We start from the raw sequence: 21,114 nt of genomic DNA, 5'->3' as shown, positions 1-21,114 counted from the left end.
TGTTTCTTCACACACACACACACACACACACACTTAGTTTGGTGGGTTTGTGTGCCAGCCAAATCTACACCAGAAATGTTCACGATGTCTAGGCTCCTACAATGAGGTAATGCAGGGTCATGTTTATACGCATTTATATAATTTGCAGATGCATTACAAAGTGTAGTGTATTATAATCCAATTCACTGTGTCAGGCTCCTAAGTCCTTTTTTTCTTAAAGAAAAGTGACTTACAGAATTGCACAGCCCCACATTCTCCACCACAAGTCTGTATATTCACTGGGGATGTAATGTGTCAAATTGTAATCCACTGATACAAACTCAAAAGAATTTAGACAAAGCAACAGAATAGTGAAAAACATGTAGGTCTTTAATGCATTCCAGAGCTTAGTTCACAAAGCAAGCTGCTCCTGTCATTCGGTCCTGTGCATGGGTTTTATACCTATACTCATGACATAACTTGTCTCCCTCTCCAAACTAGGTAAGGACAAGTTATTGTTTAGGTCTTACATCTATACACTAGGTAAGGACTGGTTATTGTTTAGGTCTTACATCTATACACTAGGTAAGGACTGGTTATTGTTTAGGTCTTCATTCTATACACTAGGTAAGGACTGGTTATTGTTTAGGTCTTCATTCTGTTCTTGCAGAGCAGCCGCTCCCATGGGCCTCATCTCTTGGCTCAATGCCCTCATTTGTTGTCTGGCTATTAGTAGCCTGCTGTTTCCCAGGTCAGTCTTCAGTACGTTTGTCATACAGGAAAGATACTACAGTGACCCTAGTGATTTTTGATAGTCGATACGATACCCACCAGTTAGTACCAGCTGACATGTGCCACAAACCACACCAGTCAAGAGTGAATGCTTCAGGTTTTAGCAGCTTTATTCTGTTTCCATTCTTTATGAATATCACCACATCACATATACTGTACACAATGGGATGCAGTGACTGAGAGAATGACCCATAAGGAAAAGTGAGGCTGCATACGTGTTTGTCAATCATTTGGGCAACACTCCCATTTCTCTCCATTATCCGCAACTTCCTGTGTTACTGTGGGTAGGCAAGTGTGTGTGTTCTCGTGAGCAGTCTAACAAACAAGTCCCACTCCCTTGGAAAATATACTTCTGATTGAGCTAAAAAAATAGTTCTCAGTTTACAATGTACCACATTAATACAAGACTACGGGAAGTCGGTTTCCATATGACGGTGAAAAACATTCAAACCTCAAGGAAGTGTACATACCTGGTAACATAAGGCATATTTCCAGACGTTGGTTGACTTAGTTGGACATCTCCAGTCTAAGCAATACATCTCGATTCACAAAACACTCGTAACCTTGCTCGTCACATCTTTTTCCTGTTTTAGCTATGGCACTAATCTGAGTAAATGGCAAGTAATTATGAATGGCAGTTTTGCCATCTCAGACTAGCAGTCATGATGTGACAAGCAAGGGATAGCTAGCTAAGGTTGATCACCTGATCAGGAATGGGCAGTTGAAGACTCAGCTTACTTACTATACAACACCTCCACATTAACACCATAGGGATTTGACACTTAATGTATGGGATTAGCTCGGATGTGGCGTACAACCCAGATGATTCTCTTGCAGCGCAGTCGGTGAGGTAATCAAGCCCTTTCAGGAGCACCTCTAAAATAACACACACAAACACTTTTAAAATCATCCCTTTACCGGTCGTCCTCACGTGTGAAATAAAAAAATAAAACGGGTGCCATGGTGTTAACCCTCTGTAAGGTAGTCGTGTTCGAGAGCAGACATGGCCGAGATTCTTCTCAGGGGGTCAAAGGTGAGCATTTTCTGTGTGGAGAGGGAGAGGTAAAGATAAGATGAGGGGAGGGTGGAGGGGTCAGGTTAAAGCTTTCTTTACCAACACCAAGTGAATGAGAATATCATGAGTCAATTTAGTTTCACGGATTCAGTATCACTGATCGAAGGGATAGACATTCAAATCCTAACACAGATGTCAAGATCCACAACCAGAAAAAAAAGACTGTCAGTGCATTGGCACCAGGAGCGTCACTCCAGGTGCGCTCAGGTGTGTTAAGAGTGGACTAGAGGTCAGCGCCTCACCTTGAGCAGGTCTTCTCCTTGGCTGCAGATCTCGGGGACGCAGTCGGTGAACGGCCGAGGCTTCTGGGGGCTGAAGTTGTGGCGCTTCAGAGTGATGTCTGCAGGCCACTCCTCCTCAGATGGCAGACCAATCACGCTGTGGGGGAGTGGACACGTGAATAAGGACCAGGAACACACACACACACAACACTGGGGTTACCCAGAAGACCAAGATGCTGTCAGCCCAGTTTTCAGAAACGGCCTACTTACTCAAAGATCTTCCCCAACTGGTCTGCTTCTGACTCCCCACAAAACAGGGGTCTGTGAGAGAGCAAGAGAGAGAGAGAGAAGAGAGAGAAATGGCACGTATGACAAATGACGTCTGGACAAAATCCACATTAAAAAAAAGTGTTTCATAGTGCCATGAGTTCAGTCTGGTTCATGCAAATCTGCTATTAGGGCTGTCTGCAACTAAGGAGCATTTTCTTAGTAGTCAACTGATCTGTTTGTTTTCTTTTTTAACCAATTTGTAGTTTGATATAGAAAATGTAAGGAAATGGTGAAAAAAGGTGTCAATCAAGGTTTTCCAAAGGCCAAGAGGAGATCCACATAATGCCTTGTTTTGTCCACACACCAAACATATTTGGGTTACTGTCACTGAGGAGTAAAGCTCAAATAATCAAATGTAAGACACTGCAATCTGAGAGTTTTGAGGTATTCCCTTTAAATAATCACATGAACCAAAACCAATAACCAAACTAGTTAATAGATAATTTAGTAGTGGACAACTTATCAATTAGTCAGTTAATTGTTGCAGCCCTATTTATTTTTCGGACCAGTGTATACCCTCCCCCATGAGACACTCATAAGCACTGAAGACTTTGCAACAAGCACCTACTACACACATTCAGGGGTCCAAGGCTATCTTTACACCAGCAGACCTTGATGCAGTTCCAATTTTCCACCAGCGCAGGTTGAAAATGACAGGGGTTATCCGATCTGCCTGTTTAGACTACAGTCCCATATCCGATTGGATATTGGATTTATTTCCACATATGAATGAGGCCTAATCCGTAAAAAAACTAAAAAAACAGTACACAAAAAAGTAACCACCATGGACCTTTAACTCTGCTGCCTTATAGTGTCTTTCTATACAAAAGTAAGACTGCTTGCTCAAAAAAAGGAGACATGCTTTCAACCTTATGATATCATGCAATACCAAGCACACCACATGATGGCGACAAAACATAATGAGAACAATCTTCGTGCCAATGTGCCAGTTCTTCTTAAGTCTTCCCTACAACACCAAAACTCACAGTACTCAAATGAGCTTGTTGTCTGCTTCAGATGGAAATTAAGTCCCCGTCTTATGCTGTGCACACTCCCACAGTGCTCAACGACAGACAAAGACGAGTGCAGCCAGCAACAGATTTGTTTTTCACAGCAAACAAACGCGTTGCTACAATCTGTTACCGCAATATTCATCACAAGCTGATTTACTGCCACTGTAGTTCGAAACCAGATAGTTCCCACGCTGATATTAATCTTGATGAAGTTCTCTCTCTGACACCCCCCCACACACACACCCCACACAGAGAGAGAGAGAGAGAGAGAGAGACACAGACAGACACACACACACACACACACACACAGAGAGACACTCACTTGCGTCTGAACATCTCGGCGAAGATGCAGCCTGTGCTCCATATGTCCACGGGTGTGGCGTATGTGGACTGAAGGAGGACCTCCGGGGAGCGATACCACAGCGTCACCACCTGGGGTGGACAAGCATGGAGGGAGACCAGGGGATGAGGAAAAGGCAGACAGACAGGCAGGCAGACAGAGTTAGACAGAGATAAACATTGGCGAGAGAGAGAAAAGAGAGAGAGAGAGATGAAGAGTAGAAGGTGAAGACGCTACTGCTGATCCTCGTGTTCTGCTGCACGTCCGTCACATGAAGTGGGAGTGCGACTGACACAGCACTTTCCATCTGACTTCCCAACTCAGCTGGGTCCGCTCTGATTTGCCACTTTGCAGTTTTACTGATAAAATCACGGCTTGTTTGTGATATTGCATGGAAATGTAACTGGGCAAAGTTCATTGCAGACACAGCAACGCTAAAATAACACTGCAAGGTCTGATTTAGTAGCTAACCAACTAATCACATATGAGAGGAGACTGCTTTTGAGCTCTCCTGCATGAAGGAGACGGCCTTTGAGTCCTCTACGTGGAGGAAACTCCTTTCTGCACTGGCGATGGCCAGAGTGGCGACTGAACACAGTTCACCTCACTGGGTAGCACTCTGCACTTCCTGGTGAATTAAAGGGAAGTAGCTTTGCATCGGCAGTATGTGGTGTGCTAGTGAACATGTGAAGGAGTCAAACACACACACACACACACACACACACATCAGGCATCCCTTAGGTCTGTCGATGAGGCCAGGCCATTAGGAAGCTTAAAGGCATGGAGAGGGTGCATTGGTCACTAGTAGCAAGCCGTCATTCCAAGTACATTCCGCTGAATTCACTTCATCGGCTAGAGTGAGGCCTGAACTGGACATGCATGTGTGGCTGGACACATGCTTTCTTCACTTTCACACCCTCGCTGCGGTGTGTGTGTGTGTGTGTGTGTGTGTATCTAACTTCATCTCTAACTTCCCCTGATGAGTGCACCGATCTTGGTTTTGAGTAGTGTGCATAAGAAGGGAAGATCCTCTTCAAGTGTTGCACGCAACTGCTTCAGCTTCAGCTTCTTCTGAGCAACTTGGTGAGCGCATGGCGTGCACTCGTGCATGTGGTTGGACAACTGGGCACTGGGATGTGGAAGCCTGTTGCAACTGTGAGTCGGTGAGGAAATCTACCACAGAGAAGTATATATATACGTGGTGTTTCTGTGTGCACGCGCGTGTGTGTGTGTGTGTGTGCCAACAAGGCCACATACAGTACGTAATCATCATCATCATCATGCTGTGGCATCTTGGAGAATACTCCCCAAAAAAAAAACAAGGGTGGCATTTGAACACGTAAAAACAACCAATATGTCAACAGCCTTGTCTACACCCCTTATACTGTACACACATGCTTATTTTAGGTGTGACGGTAAACCCCCATGTGGTTTTTGTTATAAGCCCAGCCTTAGGCCAGTCCTCGTCATGTCGTCCATTTACAGTAAGGTGACCACTGCCCATACAGATTAGCATCTTAGCCTGCAGAAGCAAATGCATTACACGGCCCCATATCTCTGCAACCAGCAGCTAGAGCCAATCAGAGAGCAGCATCTACACTATTCCGTTTTCATTTGAAAACTAAACAATCTCCCTCCATGAGAGCGTATCCAGCTCCGTATCAGATACGATCTCTATCCAGACTGCTGTCCACAAGCACACATCTCATGACCATTCATGTTGCTCAAACCAATCGACTAATAGCCCACCTCCTGCATATAGGAGTGAGGTGTGTATGAGTGGTGTATCTCTGTGTGTTTGTGAGCGTGAGCACAGTGTGAGTGTGTGTAAGACATATTTGTAGAGACGGGTGCGCGCATCCAAAAATATGTTGTAACAGGTGCAATGTTGGGGAAACAACGTTTCAATTGATAGATCTTCATCAGGCAAATAGGAACTGATATTTGCCTGATGAAGATCTGTTGATTGAAACATTGCCTCTTAAATAAATGAAGCATTTTTTGGAGCCAAGATACAGTGTGCAGACTATCCCCTTCTCTCTCTGTATGAGACAGATATACCAGATAGAGTGTGTGTGTGTGTTATGTGTGTGTATGTGTGTGTGTGTGTGTGTGTGTGTGTGTGTGTGTGTGTGTAAGAGAGAGAGAAGGGAGAGTGTGCTTTCGATAATGATCTATATGTTAAACTGCCCAGGAGGTACTCAGCAAATTGTGTTTCCAGCTCCATTTTTTACATTATTGGTAAAAAGAAGTGTTGCAATATTGTAAAATTGCAATATATTGTGACATACTGTATCGCCAGTCATGTATCGTGATGCGTATCGTGTTTGTGTATTGACAATACACAGCCCTAGAGAGTGTGTGTGTGTGTGTGTGTCTCACCACAGGTGTGAGGGCCATGTGGCAGCTGTACATGCGGGCCAAGCCAAAGTCGGCCAGCTTGACCTGCCCCCTACTGGTCACCAGGATGTTCTCAGGCTTCAGGTCGCGGTGCACCACACAGTGCGAGTGCAGGAACTCCAGACCATTCACCAGCTGCTTCATCAGGTCCTGAGATATACACACACACACACACACACACACATCAGCATGTAGGTGCAGAACACAGGCACATTATCAACACACACACAAGCCTATGTATACATGCACAATGTCAATATGCACTACATATACTACAAACTAATGCCTAAATGGTGCGGGGGGTGAGACTATTTAGCCATCTGCAACTTGATCAAAGGAATGAGAAACTGCTTTTTTGATGTGCACAAGTGTCACAATGATCTGAAGATTGAACAGGTAGTTTTGAGAATTTCAATTCTGATCTGAGAAATGTACCAAAGCGACTGAGAAAAACTGCAACACAACACTGCTGCTAAGATCTAGCATCTCCTCCCGTCTTCACCAACAGATTCAGTGAACTACTTTCATAGCTAATGAATCCTCACAAAACACTTGGTCAGAAGTCTCAAGAGAATTTTCATCCAACTATTTTCTCCGAAGTTCACAACATGTTAATAGCATTTATTTACTACGAAATTCAAAATGTTAGGAAATCGAATTTGGCTGGAAAATGGAAACCACTGCATGTGAGCTCAGGCCATCCGTGGGAAAGCACGAGAGAGAGGGGAGGGGGAAAGTGGTTCTTGGCCAAATGGTTCAAAAGTTATAAACAAAATTCCTGCCTGGAGACTGATCTGAGAGGTGAGCTGGAAAACTGGTTAAACAGTGTTTTGGACCTTGTACCAGCATGTGCCAAATTTCATAGAAAACCGTGGTACCAATAAACCCCAGTGCCTGGATCTTCAGCTCTTGGTCTGAGTGTGGATGTGTGAGTGTGAGGGTGCGAGTGTGCTTATGCGGCACTAGGAGAGAGATAAGACACTGGGTGCCTGTGTCTAAATGAGAGGGGGGGTAATGTGTGTGTGTGTGTGTGTGTGTGTGTGTGTACACACATGTGATGGCTTCACTTAGTAGATCATCAGGTCTTGGTAAGCATGACTTACTGTGTGATGAGAGTGAGAATATGTGAGTGAGTGTGTGAGTGTGTCAAGTGTGTGTATGCACGTACACTCATGTGGGGGAGTATATGTATGTGTTGCATAATTATTTGTCGGTGTGTGTGTGTGAGAGAGAGAGAGTGTAAGTGTGAGAGCAAGTGAAAGAGATACAGTAGACCTCCACCCTTACCCTAATAGTGTGTGCTGGTTGATCTCCACCCTTACCCTAATAGTGTGTGCTGGTACTGTAGATCTCCACCCTTACCCTAATAGTGTGTGCTGGTACTGTAGATCTCCACCCTTACCCTAATAGTGTGTGCTGGTAGATCTCCACCCTTACCCTAATAGTGTGTGCTGGTAGATCTCCACCCTTACCCTAATCGTGTGTGCTGGTAGACCTCCACCCTTACCCTAATAGTGTGCTGGTAGATCTCCACCCTTACCCTAATGGTGTGTGCTGGTACTGTAGATCTCCACCCTTACCCTAATAGTGTGTGCTGGTAGACCTCCACCCTTACCCTAATAGTGTGTGCTGGTTGATCTCCACCCTTACCCTAATAGTGTGTGCTGGTACTGTAGATCTCCACCCTTACCCTAATAGTGTGTGCTGGTACTGTAGATCTCCACCCTTACCCTAATAGTGTGTGCTGGTAGACCTCCACCCTTACCCTAATAGTGTGTGTTGGTAGACCTCCACCCTTACCCTAATAGTGTGCTGGTAGATCTCCACCCTTACCCTAATAGTGTGTGCTGGTACTGTAGATCTCAATCCTTACCCTAATGGTGTGTGCTGGTACTATAGATCTCCATCCTTACCCTAATAGTGTGTGCTGGTAGATCTCCACCCTTACCCTAATGGTGTGTGCTGGTAGATCTCCACCCTTACCCTAATGGTGTGTGCTGGTACTGTAGATCTCCATCCTTACCCTAATGGTGTGTGCTGGTAGATCTCCACCCTTACCCTAATAGTGTGTGCTGGTAGATCTCCACCCTTACCCTAATAGTGTGTGCTGGTAGACCTCCACCCTTACCCTAATAGTGTGTGCTGGTAGACCTCCACCCTTACCCTAATAGTGTGTGCTGGTAGATCTCCACCCTTACCCTAATGGTGTGTGCTGGTAGATCTCCACCCTTACCCTAATAGTGTGTGTTGGTAGACCTCCACCCTTACCCTAATGGTGTGTGCTGGTACTGTAGATCTCCACCCTTACCCTAATGGTGTGTGCTGGTACTGTAGATCTCCATCCTTACCCTAATGGTGTGTGCTGGTACTGTAGATCTCCATCCTTACCCTAATAGTGTGTGCTGGTAGATCTCCATCCTTACCCTAATGGTGTGTGCTGGAAGGCCAGGAGCTGGGGCTTTCTCCAGATAGGTCTTCAGGTCCTGGTCCACATGCTCAAACACCAGCGTGACTTTGGTCTCCTGGTCTGTCCGAGGGGAGGCACACACATCCATGAGCCTAGAACACGAACACACACACATAAGTCCCTTTCCCACATAACTTCTAGAAGTTACCCGGACATATTCACACGGGTAGAGGCACGACACGGACGTTTCCCACATGAGCTTTATGTCCGAGTGAGATACGGGTAATTGTGTTCACACTTGACCCGAGTAGGAGCCGCGAGGGGTGGGGCAATGTCAGCACTTGCAGGGGGAGGGAGATGACGCTAAATAAATGCGTTGTTGTGCTTGTGATGCGACCTTACATCAGATCCAAAACATCATGAAACAACAGAAGTAGTTAGCTCGCTAGTCAGCGGGAGCTAGCATAGAGGAAAAATAGCTAACGCCAGGACCACAGTAACAAAGCTCTATTTCAACCCTCTCTGGTATAAACATCCAACACAACAAATTAATAGAAAATAATGACACACCTGGAAATATAAACAGCACACAGAGGTCTGAGGCTCCTTCCCAACTCCTACAAAAAGCAACAATGCTAAATAACAGCGACGTTAACTATTAGCTGTTAATTGCTAACCACTGTAATAAACAGCTAGTTGCAAGCTAATCGACAACACTTCAAGCTATTCACGTTTGCAAGGATAATCCTGCCTGTCCCGCAACAAACACAACAACGTGATTGCAGTTTAAATTTTTATTGTACGTAGAATTCTACACAACAAAATGTCACTGTTTTCTGTACTCCGGTGTTCTCGTCTGTGTTCATACTCGTAGGTCAATGTTTATCGTTACCATGGCAATTTGTACTTTCTGCCTCGCACTGCAAGCAGGCTGCAAGGACGCATTTCTATACGTCATCGGTACGCCCCCCATCTCTACCCAGAACTGTGCCGGCTGCGTTCCCACCTAAGCGCACCCGGGTAACATCTAGAAGTAGTACTAGGGGGCTAGTAGGGTGAGTTCCGGGTAAGAAAATACCCGAGTTTTGCGTTCCCACATACAGCCACCCGTTTGACATCCGGATGTCTCGCTCATGTGGGAAAGGGACCACACACACACACACACACACACACACACACACACACACACACACACACACACACACACACACACACACACACACACACACACACACACACACACACACACACGGGGGAAGTCAGAACAACATGGTTAAATTCCAGGCATGGGAGAAGCCATGAAGCATACTAGGCAGGAATGAAACTATTTCTCTGCAGCTATTGAATACCAGAGACATGCAGTCGCTACAGCAGGGAAAGTCCGGGAAGAAAGCAAAGAACAGATCTTGGGGCTTAATGCAGTTAGTTAAACATAGTCTAATGAATGCAGAGCCACAAGTCTAAAAAAAGACCTTCCTCACTTGTGAACTTCGTTAAGACTCCGGTAAGATGTCCTTATAACCACTGCTTACACATTTTTGTACCACTAACTTTCACTATGATTACACAAAACTTAACAAAACTTGGGTCATTTTGAAATCAAACATACACATGGCTGTACATGTTCACGTTCAGCTGGGGAAAAGGCTGTGCAGTGCAAAGCAAAGCAGAGCAACCTAGCAGTCACCGCTCCCACCGCACAATGCAACGGAGCATAGCTCAGCTGAGCTAGCTGACTAATCAGGAAGCACATCAGCAGCCAAGCACAGACTAGCCCACGCTAAAGGTCATGGCAGCCCTGTGAGCTGGCATTTCAGCGATTGCAACACAACACTGCAAGGCATCCGGCTCTTTTTGTTAAAAACAAAAATAGCCCTCTTTTCAATGAAAGCCCCCCCACCCCCACCCCACACACACACACTCACACTCACAATCACACACACCCCGACCCCCACAGATCTGGCTCATCTCCTTTGAGCATGAGCGACCACAACAAGGGTGACGACGAGGGAAAGCGCAGCAAACGAAGACACCATGGTTTCCATTAACTAAATGTAGCCCTGAGATCATCGCGCTAGCCAAGCATGTAGCCTGGTTGCAAGCAGTCTGAAAGCCGTAGGTGGTTTTCCGCCGGTCACCAGAGGGGTCTACTGCGGGGGGGTTGACCAACAGAACCCCCGTCTACACAGAATTTCAGTCAGGCATTACAGAGCATTTGAAAGTGAGCGGCAGGCCGAGTTTAAACTCTGACACGTGCTATTTTAGTGAGTGACTGACACAAAATTGAGGGGCAACTGAACACAACAGCAAAAGTTGAATGAGAGGGGAGAGAGTTACCAGCAGCCTGTGTTTAAACTGAGCGAGACAGCCGTGATATTTTGAGTGAATGAACCTTTCGATGAATGAGGGGTTTTGAGCCGGTGAATGTGGAATGAGTCAAGCACCTCAGGCGGAAAATACCTGCAGGATCACAGGACCTTTCCTTTCAGCGAGCTGCCAGAAGCACGCAGCAAAACACAGCAAGCGGGAGGGTGAGAGGTGGGTCGTGTTTAAAGAAGAGAAAGTTGACGCCGAATCAAAGGATGAATACAGTACGTATCCTGATACACAGGACTGTACATGAAGGCGTTTGCGTGCAAATTGTTCAGGGCAACCTGGTTCTACCTGTGTTTCTGAACAAGCGTGGGTCCTCTTTACATAATATTGGGATGATCTCTATGGAATGCCAGGGTGTGATCGTGTGTGCATGTAGGTACCAGTCAGAAAGTGTCTCTCCCACATTTTGATGTGGTCTAACAGGTGTGCGTGAGTGTGTGTGTGTGTGTGTGTGTGTGTATTAATCAACCCCCTTCTCTCTGACTTGACGACGTTAGGATGGTCAAATTTGTGTGTGTGGGTGTTTGTGTGTGAGAGAGTGAGAGAGTGAGAGAGTGAGAGAGTGAGAGAGAGAGAGAGAGAGAGAGAGTGTGAGGCATCCCTAACTTGATGTTTGGATGGTCAAATTTGTGTGTGTGTTTGTGTGTGAGAGAGAGAGAGAGAGTGTGAGAGAGTGAGGCATCCCTTACTTGACGATGTTTGGATGGTCAAATGTGTGTGTGGGGGTGTGTGTGAGAGAGTGAGGCATCCCTTACTTGACGATGTTTGGATGGTCAAATTTGTGTGTGTGTGTGTGTGAGAGAGTGTGAGAGAGTGAGGCATCCCTTACTTGACGATGTTCGGATGGTCAAATGTGTGTGTGGGGGTGTGTGTGGGGGTGTGTGTGAGAGAGTGAGAGAGTGAGGCATCCCTTACTTGACGATGTTTGGATGGTCAAATGTGTGTGTGTGTTTGTGTGTGAGAGTGTGAGACAGTGAGGCATCCCTTACTTGACGATGTTTGGATGGTCAAATGTGTGTGTGTGTTTGTGTGTGAGAGTGTGAGAGAGTGAGGCATCCCTTACTTGACGATGTTCGGATGGTCAAATTAGTGTGTGTGTTTGTGGGTGAGAGAGTGAGAGAGTGAGGCATCCCTTACTTGACGATGTTCGGATGGTCAACTTTGTGTGTGTGTTTGTGGGTGAGAGAGTGAGGCATCCCTTACTTGACGATGTTCGGATGGTCAACTTTGTGTGTGTGTTTGTGGGTGAGAGAGTGAGAGAGTGAGGCATCCCTTACTTGACGATGTTCGGATGGTCAACTTTGTGTGTGTGTTTGTGGGTGAGAGAGTGAGAGAGTGAGGCATCCCTTACTTGACGATGTTTGGATGGTCAAATGTGTGTGTGTGTTTGTGTGTGAGAGTGTGAGAGAGTGAGGCATCCCTTACTTGACGATGTTCGGATGGTCACATTTGTGTGTGTGTTTGTGTGTGAGAGTGTGAGAGAGTGAGGCATCCCTTACTTGACGATGTTCGGATGGTCGAACTGCTCGAGGCGCTTGAGCAGCGCCACCTCCCGCACGGTGGAGAGCGGCAGGCCGTCCTGGTCCGTCTGCACGCGCACGCTCTTCAGCGCCACAAACTGGCCGCTCTCCCGGTCGCGCGCCTTGTACACCGTCCCGTAGGCGCCGCCGCCGATCTGGGCCACCGGCTCGTACTGCACCTCCTGAGCCATCGCCTGACCGAGGAGACCGAGAGAGGGAAGACAGAGAGAAAGATGAGGAGGAGGAGGAGGATGATGATGATGATGATGGAGACTCAACCAGCCAAAGGGGAAGAAAGAGAAAGAGAGATGGAGAACGTGAGATTGAGGGAGAAAGAAGACCATGATGGAGTGGACCAGAGAGAGAGAGAGAGAGAGAGAGAGAGAGAGAAAGAAAGAGAGAGAGGAAGTAAAAAGACAAGTGACGGGAGACAGAAAGACAGCAGACGGCAGTCAGTGGCTATGTGCAAGGGAGGAAGCCGTGGGAGTGGTGTCGGGAGGGGGGGGGGGGGTCGGAAAGAATCGGGAAGGTCACAAAGGATGTGGGAGGAGAGAGAGAGAGACAGAGAAACAGAGAGAGAGAGAATGGCAGACACTGGGTATGTCCACACAAAAAAGCTACAAATCTTAGCAGAATGCTGTCTGGGTGAGTGTCAACCCCATAGAAGTGTTTTGTTGGTAAACCGAGTTGTTCTTTAACAGAATTGAAAAGAAAACTGGATGGCTTCATGCACAGAGTTGAGTGGAGATTTATAGGACAATCTGAATACCTGATATGCATATGCTGATTGACAACCCATGCGGCCAATTAAGAATCACTGAAGGGGAGAAGGGGGCAGACAGAGAGAGCATACAGTATTTACATTTGGACAAACACAGTCATTATTTCCAGGATGTTGCCGCATCATGGCTGTTGTTATAGCCTCACAGAAGTCCATGGGGATTTCCCACCAGTGGCTTAGACAAGAGACTCCACAACCATTTCATGCCCAAACATTTACAGACAAAAACGAAATTCAACTGTGCAATATTGTTATCACAATACTCCATTACTGAAGAAAGTTCTACTAGGATTGAATGATGAAGACGAATGAGGGAACCTGAGTGTAACGCTAGGGGATCAAGGAAAACGGAGGGCCCATTGATAAGCTACCAAGGCTATTGTGTTTAGCTTTCAACATGGCACCTCATTCCCTACACCTGTCTTAATGTTCAGCTCAAAGCTCTAATACCCATCTCCCTGTTAACCTTACTGACCCCTGACTCTTGTTAGCAAGAGCTCAGCTGAGTTGTGACAGACGTCTTGAAATGGGACAAGTCGTGTGTGTGTGTGTGTGTGCGCGTGTGTGTGCGAGAGAGAGCGAGAAGGAGAGCTGAGAGGGAGTGAGTGTGTGTCTGTGACTGTGTGTGTGGGTGGTTGGAATCTGACCTGATATCCAATGCAACAAGGGTTCAGTCAACACGACATTCCTGAGGTCAGCCACACAGCACACTGGCACCCTGCAGATGGATTGGGGGGCGGATTAGAATGAGAAAAAGAGGACCCGACTGGAAAAAAGATGAGAGGAGCGCCTATGGCGTCAGACGGTTCTATCTAGCATGTTAGAACTTCGCAACTGTGCTAACTGTGTGGGCAGATCAAACGGGAAGGTCGCACAAACAGCAAACACATGCGATCTGTGGATGTGGCTTGTCTAAGGGAAGACGGACACGAAATGCCATGTTAATGGGGCCGGGTAGAGCTAGTTCTAAACTTATTTTTGATGCATATTTTGAATTCTCTGAATTTTCGACTTTGTTTCAACACTGGGGAATGGGGGAGAAACGTGTAAACCTTACATAACTGGAACCCACGTGAATGTTTACAAGCTGAAATAATTTCCTGCGCTAGCTTTATGCATCTGTAACAGTTTGACATCAGTTAAAATGGCTATGCCTATCCGATCATTTGCATTAGTAGTTTCTAAAAATAATAATAATTAAAAAAAACAATCTGCCAATTAAAACCATCCCTGTAAATACAAAACGTTCCGATTTGGCATAGTATTCCTCTTCCAAGTAATAAAATGCAAAGATGCACAAAATTTAAATGTTCCCCATTTTCATTATTTAAACAAGAACTACACGTCAACAAATGGAGGGTTAATGAGGGCTCAATTGAGTGCGGGCGAGGAGAAACTCCTCTTCCTCACACGTGGTGGTGCCCACACTGAGCGTTTTCCCCTTTGTTAATTAATCGTTGGTGTATTCGACCAGGCCCGTAAAGTTAAGAAAGTGCTCAAATGCTCTCACTGTTGTCATGTATTCTTCGGTCCTGTTTTAACATTTTATGCTACACCTACCATGAAGATGTTGGGTAAATACAAAATGCTTCTCAGCACAATCATCGAGTTTGGGGACTATTTTTTTGTGCAATTGTATTAATCATTTAATTTAATTAATCTATACCCAGGAAGAGAACTGCTCGGAAAGCAATCCGACGTCGATAACGTTAACGCAAGATTCTAGACGCATTTTGGAGAACATGGAACACTTTAACTGCATCAACATACTTTACTTACCACGTTCCTCCTCGCTTTCTTTTAGCAAGCTAGCCAGGAGTAGCCAGTGCCACACATTAAAAATGTAAACACATTATCATCTCTTCATATTGATCCGTTTTCCGTAAGACTGCATTCGCATGTAGTCTCACAGTAAAGTATATTTTGTTTACTTCCAATGACACTTGTTGATGTCTTTGGCGAAAAAACTGTCTGTAACTCAGGCCTGTCTACTTTTTCTCCTCTGCTCAATAAAGCGGAGACGCTTCCTGTCCTATCAGCAAGGGCGGAGCTACATAGGCTAGGCGCTCCCTCCGTTTAGCCATTCAGGACAACTTTTTATTATAGCGTGTTCGGGTTCATGAAATTAATGTGCAGTGCACAACCGCTTACGCAAGGAACGATAACACATTGTTATCAAGCGATTGAATTGCATGCGTTGTCGTAGGAGAGCGTGTCTATTTGTTGCCAACATCATCTTTGCTTTCCTCGAAATGCAAACAGTGCAAATGACAACTTGTTTTGCTATTGTGTTGTTGACATTAAAAACGCATTCTGTTAAACATTTTAAAATATGTTAAACATGCCGTGGGAAGATACATATTTTCAAAAAATCTGAACAGGACTGTCATTATCTGAGGATCCACCAACCCCAGTGCACGCTGAGGATCCGTGGCATGAACAGATGACCGCGGACGAGGTCCCGCCCTTCTCACAGACACCAACTCGCTGTGATTGGTAGACATTCTCTGTTGCTAGGCTCACCCGCAGCGCTGGTTCGCTGAGAGAACCCACAGTCTGAAGTAGAAAGCGAGTCAAGAGTTGAAATACGGAGCGCCTTGAAACGATACATTTCACACACATGCACCATTCAGGTACCATGTGACACTTTCATGCATGAACAGGTATTGTTTTATTTTATCATTGTCTGTCAGCCTACCTTAGGCCTACTAGTTGGCTAATGATAAATATCTGAGAGGGAAAAACAATGGCTTATTATGCCATTGTGACTAGGGTTCTGGGTTGAATAGTTAGCTAATCACTTGTTTTCTAAATGTGAATGTAGTCCAAAGTTCGAAAAGACAAGACGAGATGTCCAGTCATTTCACCACACTTGTCAGTCTACAACCATTATTTTCCAAATTAGTCTTCCATTTTCAAGCTTTACTCTCGAAACAAAATTGCAAAATGTGTCCAAAAGCATGCATGGCAGTTAATATGCTGTTTTATCATCAAAAGCCCAGGGGCTCTGGCCCTTGATATAATTGACTCTGTAGGTAACCTAACAAAAGTGGTTCGAAAGGATGACTCATCCTTGACTGACTCAAATTGCACCCTCCCCACTGGCTCATGGTGAACACTGATCTCAAATGGCTGCCCATGCCACAATAGAACCTGTTGATGTTCCACACCAGGCAGCAAGGTCCTATAAATCCAGTGTCCTCTCCCTCTTGGCAACAAGCACACATTCTCACAGCGCCTGATCCAGTATGATTGTCTGTGATTAGGGCCAGAGCCAGGAATTCTGCTCACGGACTGAACTCAGTTCAATATCCCCTTTAATAAAATGGATCGTGCTGTGGCTTTTGTGGTGTTTCCAGTCATTGGGGTCCGTGGGATTCATCCCCACCAGTCACCCCTTTTCGGAGGACTGCCACTGCTATCCTATGAACCTGTTTAAAAATGGCAATATTAGATTTAGGCATAGTTTCAGGCTGGAGCGTGCTAACACCTACCACTTCCCTGCCTGACATCCAGATCCCGAGACTCCGATCTTTTTAAAATTATAAAGATTTTTATTCTGATCCGTTTTAGGACCAAATATCTGGAGGGCAGTTGGAAGCTTGAGCTGTCATTTCAAAGCTATTTCTGCAGTGTTAACTGCCTCAATTAGTGCTCTGCTCATACACATTTTATAGTGCATTTCGTTTTACTCCTATTAAAGTGATCAGAGCCAATAAGGGCCGGTATAACCAATATGGTCATTTCACCGTATGAAGTCCCCATCCAAAAGAAGTCTTGCTGAAGGAATGTGAGGTAGCCTAAATCTAATTTGTTCATTCATAGGCAGACCAAGGGTTACTGCAGCCACAGCTACTGCAGTAACTCCATTCCATCCAACTCTTTCTCAGACAGAGAAAAAATATATATTTCTCTTGAACGTTACCAGGCTGTACATTTCTAAAAAATTCTGTCCTAAAATAAAAAAAAGAACATTGTCAAGAGTTTAAAGTACCTGAAATTATAAAAGCCTTCAGTAGTTTAGCCTTCAGGTTTTTTTTTTTCAAGCCCTGCTTCCCATTAGGGCTTTTAAAACAGCCATTCAGAATGCCTCCATGGGCTGCCTGGCTGGAGGATGACGACAGAATCATTCATAAATTGAATTCTGCCAACTGGAACGCTTTATCATCTCAATGCATGCAGCTTAATTGTTATTAACTGCTTTGCATAACCCTCCTCTGTCAGATTCAGCATATGAAATTATTTCTGGTTTGATCCGCAGTGAACGCCAATGAATAGATACTGTACAGCATATCCCAGTCATGATTAGGCATTTCAGCATATAACACGTCAAATAGATCTATAGGTCAGAAATATGAAGCACAGAATGAATATCACACAGATGGATAAATCTGGCCAGTAGCAATCCTGTCTGTATTAATGTGGCGTATGTGACAAAGGTGTCACCATTTCCACAGGCGTCTGCTGAAAATGATCAGTGTAATGACCTCCAGGAAGAAATGTTCTGTCTTCAAAAGATTTCAGTATGTGAGGTATAGTTTAATAAAGGTTTGTGTCTCTTTTTATTTGTGTGTGTGTATTCATCTTAATGTAGTTTAACGGCAGATGCCACATATAGCAGACATTTCAACATGACAAAACCATTTTTTTTTTTATTTGAATAATTGAAACACCTTATCAGCAGGTTCATGCAAAGTCAGAATTTTCTCATTAGGCTGAAATGCAGCCATTGCACGAAGTGCCTCAGCAAATCAGATCAGATGAATGGGACAATAAAATCGTATGGCAATACGGCAGTATAATGGCTGAATTGTAATGATGGCCAATTTGATCTCGAGTCCATCCTTTAAGTCACTGAACCAAATTGCTGACTGAAATGTTGGAAGTGCTGTCAGATATTTAAGAGTCATCCAGATGCCCTGAAAATAAATTTGGTCATTGGCATGTTAGAAATCCATAATAGCTTCTGTAGAATTGACCTGCCAAATCATATGACAAAACAGCCCCTTGGGCCATATAATGTCAGGTATGGTCTTTTCCAGGCCAACTGTTGTTCAAACACAGACTCTGCAATGGAGTCTACCAAGACCTCAGACATTACATAGCATGTAGTTTAAGGAGCAATATCTATCAGATCTATCAAATGCCTTCAAGAAAACAAATAAAGCTCTATGCATCCATGGGAGGAGGAAAGCAATAAACATGAAAAACTGACAGTTGTCCTTGGTGAAGTTTCATTTATCTCTCTTGCACTGGCCTTGGGCCTGGGTTTGTGTTTATATGAATATAATGTCCTGTTTAGACTAGAATGAAGTGCACGTATAATGTAACAGTATCTGGGAGACATGTCATTTAATTTTCATTTATATATCTAGCAGGTTTTTGTCACATTATTTGGTTCAGATTTCACTGAAATGGAAGCTTTAGTCAGGAAGACTGAAATGCTACGTTGCTCAATCATTCATCATTATCATCATCATTCATTCTCCTGACCAGTGACCAGCCCCCACCTGTCTTTATGACGACTACCTCTACTGATGCATACCTAACATACCTGCTTAGCTGCTTTAGGCGGCAACATCTCTTAGTCCCCTCTTTCCTTCCCACTATACTTCCAGTAGTTTGGTCCCTGTCTATCTGTCCAGGATGTGTAGGTTCCGTCACTGCCAGCTCATATCAGACAGGATCTGCAGGGTCTAGATGCTCCAAGAACAGGACCATTGTTGGGGCCAGTGTTAGTCTTCCGTACAAAGAATCTTTGTGAATGAAATCGTTGAATCTCAATCACACTCACCGAGGATTTCTGGGAGAAGTGCAATTTCACTTGAATTGTTGTGGTTGTATCCTTTGGTCAATAAACCATGGCTTATCTATGCCTGCAGCATTTTCAGTTTCTGAAGGATTGCACAAAAACACACCCAAACTCACAGACTCACATATGTAAACACACAGCAGTGTGATGCAACTATGCACGCTTCATGCATGTTGTGACGACACATACAAATGGCAAATGCTGAAAGACAGCCCCTCACTCTTCCCTTTCCTTGTCTCCAGTCTTTGTAGGTAAGCTTTGAGTTTTCTACCGGTCTGTCAGTCCTATTTGAGGCCTCTTCTGCCAGGGTCCTCCCCACGAAGAGGAGTCCATATGCTGAGGAATAAGACAGACAGTCTGGGGGAGGCCACAGTGCCATAGAGAGAGTGAGAGGGAGAGAGAGAGAGATGGAGAGAGAGAGAGGGAGAGAGAGACTAACTTGGGGATACCATCTGTCCACCTGCCTGCCCATAGAGTTTGGCCTACAAAGCCACCAGCCAACACAACCCACCGACCCAGCAACCGTCCGACCAGCCAGGCAGGCAGAGCGAGCTCAGAGCAAAGAGAGGGGGAGGGGAGTTCAATTTAAGAAAGAGAAAAGAAGAATGGAATGATAAAAATTTGGAACTTTTATATTTTACAGCGATCTGACCAGTTTCAACATACAACACACTATGCAACTATTATATTAAACATGAAAATATGGAATGTGGATGCTATGAAAAAAAAAATCTCTCAGTAACATTAATAAGGATCAGTGTGTTACAAAATGACTTACAATACATACTGTGTTATTGAGTGCTTTTAACAGACTGAAAAAATATATAAAAATAAAGTTGAATTTCCGAAAACTTCCAAAAAAAAGCCAGATCTCTGACAGTTTTCTGTGTTCTTGTAGCATGCTTTCTGGCTGTACAATTTGTTTGCTGTTGGTAAGGAGTGACGTGGCAAGACGGATGGAAAGCCCATACTCAAGAACAACTGTGTGTGTGTGTGTGTGTGTGTGTGTGTGTGTGTGTCTGGGTGTGTTTCTGTGTGTGCGTGATAGAGAGAGAGACAGAGAGAGAGAGAAAGAAAGAAAGAAAGAAGTCTGTGCGTAAACATATTAGTCAGTCTGCAGGCTGTGGATTGCATGTCCTTTTGCTGATAACCCGTGGAACATGGAGGCATATGGCATCGCTTTGGTCTTGTAAATTAGCCGTACACTAAAGCTCCTGCTACTTCTTGTGTGTGTGTCGCTCTCGCTTCTGCTGTCAGCCATCATCTCTCCTCCCCACCATCTTTCCAGGCCTCCTTTCCTCACACTGAGCCCTGCTCATTTCCCCAGCTTCCTCCATCCCTCACACCTGGTGCTGTCCCACCTGTTCTGTGCCTATCTGTCGCTGTCAGTTCCAGTTCTCTCTCTCTCTCTCTCATTCTCTCCTTCTCTCTCATGAGCTTGAAAAAATAACTCCATTCATATTGGCAAAGCTTTTCTAAAGGCACTGGTCTATCCATGAAAATAATAAAAACAACCAATTATGAATCAACAATCACACATATTTAGTGGTATACTCTCTGTCAAATTCTAATTCTAATTCAAATGCTACTTTATTGGAATGACAAAATGGGTATTATATGGCTCTGGGTATTTACATTGCCAAAGCAATCTTACAGAAGAATGCATAGAACAAGATATTTAGAAGTGCATAAAATATGTATAGATTTAAACTTATATAAAATAGCCTTAAGTAATAGAGCACAAATTTTAAAAAAAACGATAGAGGACAAAAATACAATGTATACCATTATGTTTATATGCATGCATATGCATACACATATATACATAAACATGCATGGACTGTACAGTACAAAGACTATACATGAAGGCAAAACAATATTGTTTATGTCTGCATATGTCCACATATTTACATTAAAATAGTCTCTCTCTCTCTCTCATGCTTAATTATTTCCTACATTTCCATATAGTGTCTGTTCTCTTTGTTGTTCTCTGTCTTCCATGACCAAAGACCTTGAAGTAGAGCTGCGCCCCTCATCCCACCCCCACTCTTTTTGCAAGTGCATGAAG

The 21,114-nt window shown here is 44.6% G+C and overlaps 1 protein-coding gene across 2 annotated transcripts; it reads right to left on the bottom strand.

Moving 5' to 3' along the window:
• Positions 1-863: 863 nt before the first annotated feature.
• cdk4 (cyclin dependent kinase 4) lies at positions 864-15,265 on the bottom strand. Of its 2 annotated transcripts, XM_062545479.1 has the most exons (10): positions 15,014-15,265; positions 13,882-13,952; positions 13,223-13,270; positions 12,433-12,647; positions 8,574-8,709; positions 6,133-6,300; positions 3,733-3,842; positions 2,338-2,388; positions 2,089-2,224; positions 864-1,815 (listed from the first exon to the last, which is right to left on the bottom strand). In XM_062545479.1, the coding sequence occupies exons 3-10, from the start codon at positions 13,250-13,252 to the stop codon at positions 1,738-1,740; spliced, it is 924 nt and encodes a 307-aa protein (XP_062401463.1). In that variant the 5' UTR covers positions 13,253-13,270; positions 13,882-13,952; positions 15,014-15,265; the 3' UTR covers positions 864-1,737. The 2 variants fall into 2 exon arrangements, with proteins under 2 accessions (XP_062401463.1, XP_062401464.1); XM_062545480.1 differs by lacking the exon at positions 13,223-13,270.
• Between the last annotated feature and the right edge of the window lie 5,849 nt (positions 15,266-21,114).

The sequence above is a fragment of the Sardina pilchardus genome, chromosome 9 (genome assembly GCF_963854185.1).
Source record: "Sardina pilchardus chromosome 9, fSarPil1.1, whole genome shotgun sequence".
Classification (NCBI taxonomy): domain Eukaryota; kingdom Metazoa; phylum Chordata; class Actinopteri; order Clupeiformes; family Clupeidae; genus Sardina; species Sardina pilchardus.
Note: the sequence above shows the minus strand (reverse complement) of the source record. Positions and strands in the feature narration are given on the sequence as shown.

Excerpts from the sequence above, each read along its gene's own strand:
- cdk4 (XM_062545479.1), bottom strand. The coding sequence starts at position 13,252 with ATGGGTTGTCAATCAGCATATGCATATCAG. Across the intron at positions 8,710-12,432 it reads GACCATCCGAACATCGTCAA|GCTCATGGATGTGTGTGCCT; the intron begins GTAAGGGATGCC and ends TTCGTGTTCTAG. Across the intron at positions 3,843-6,132 it reads ACATGGCCCTCACACCTGTG|GTGGTGACGCTGTGGTATCG; the intron begins GTGAGACACACA and ends TGTCCACCCCAG.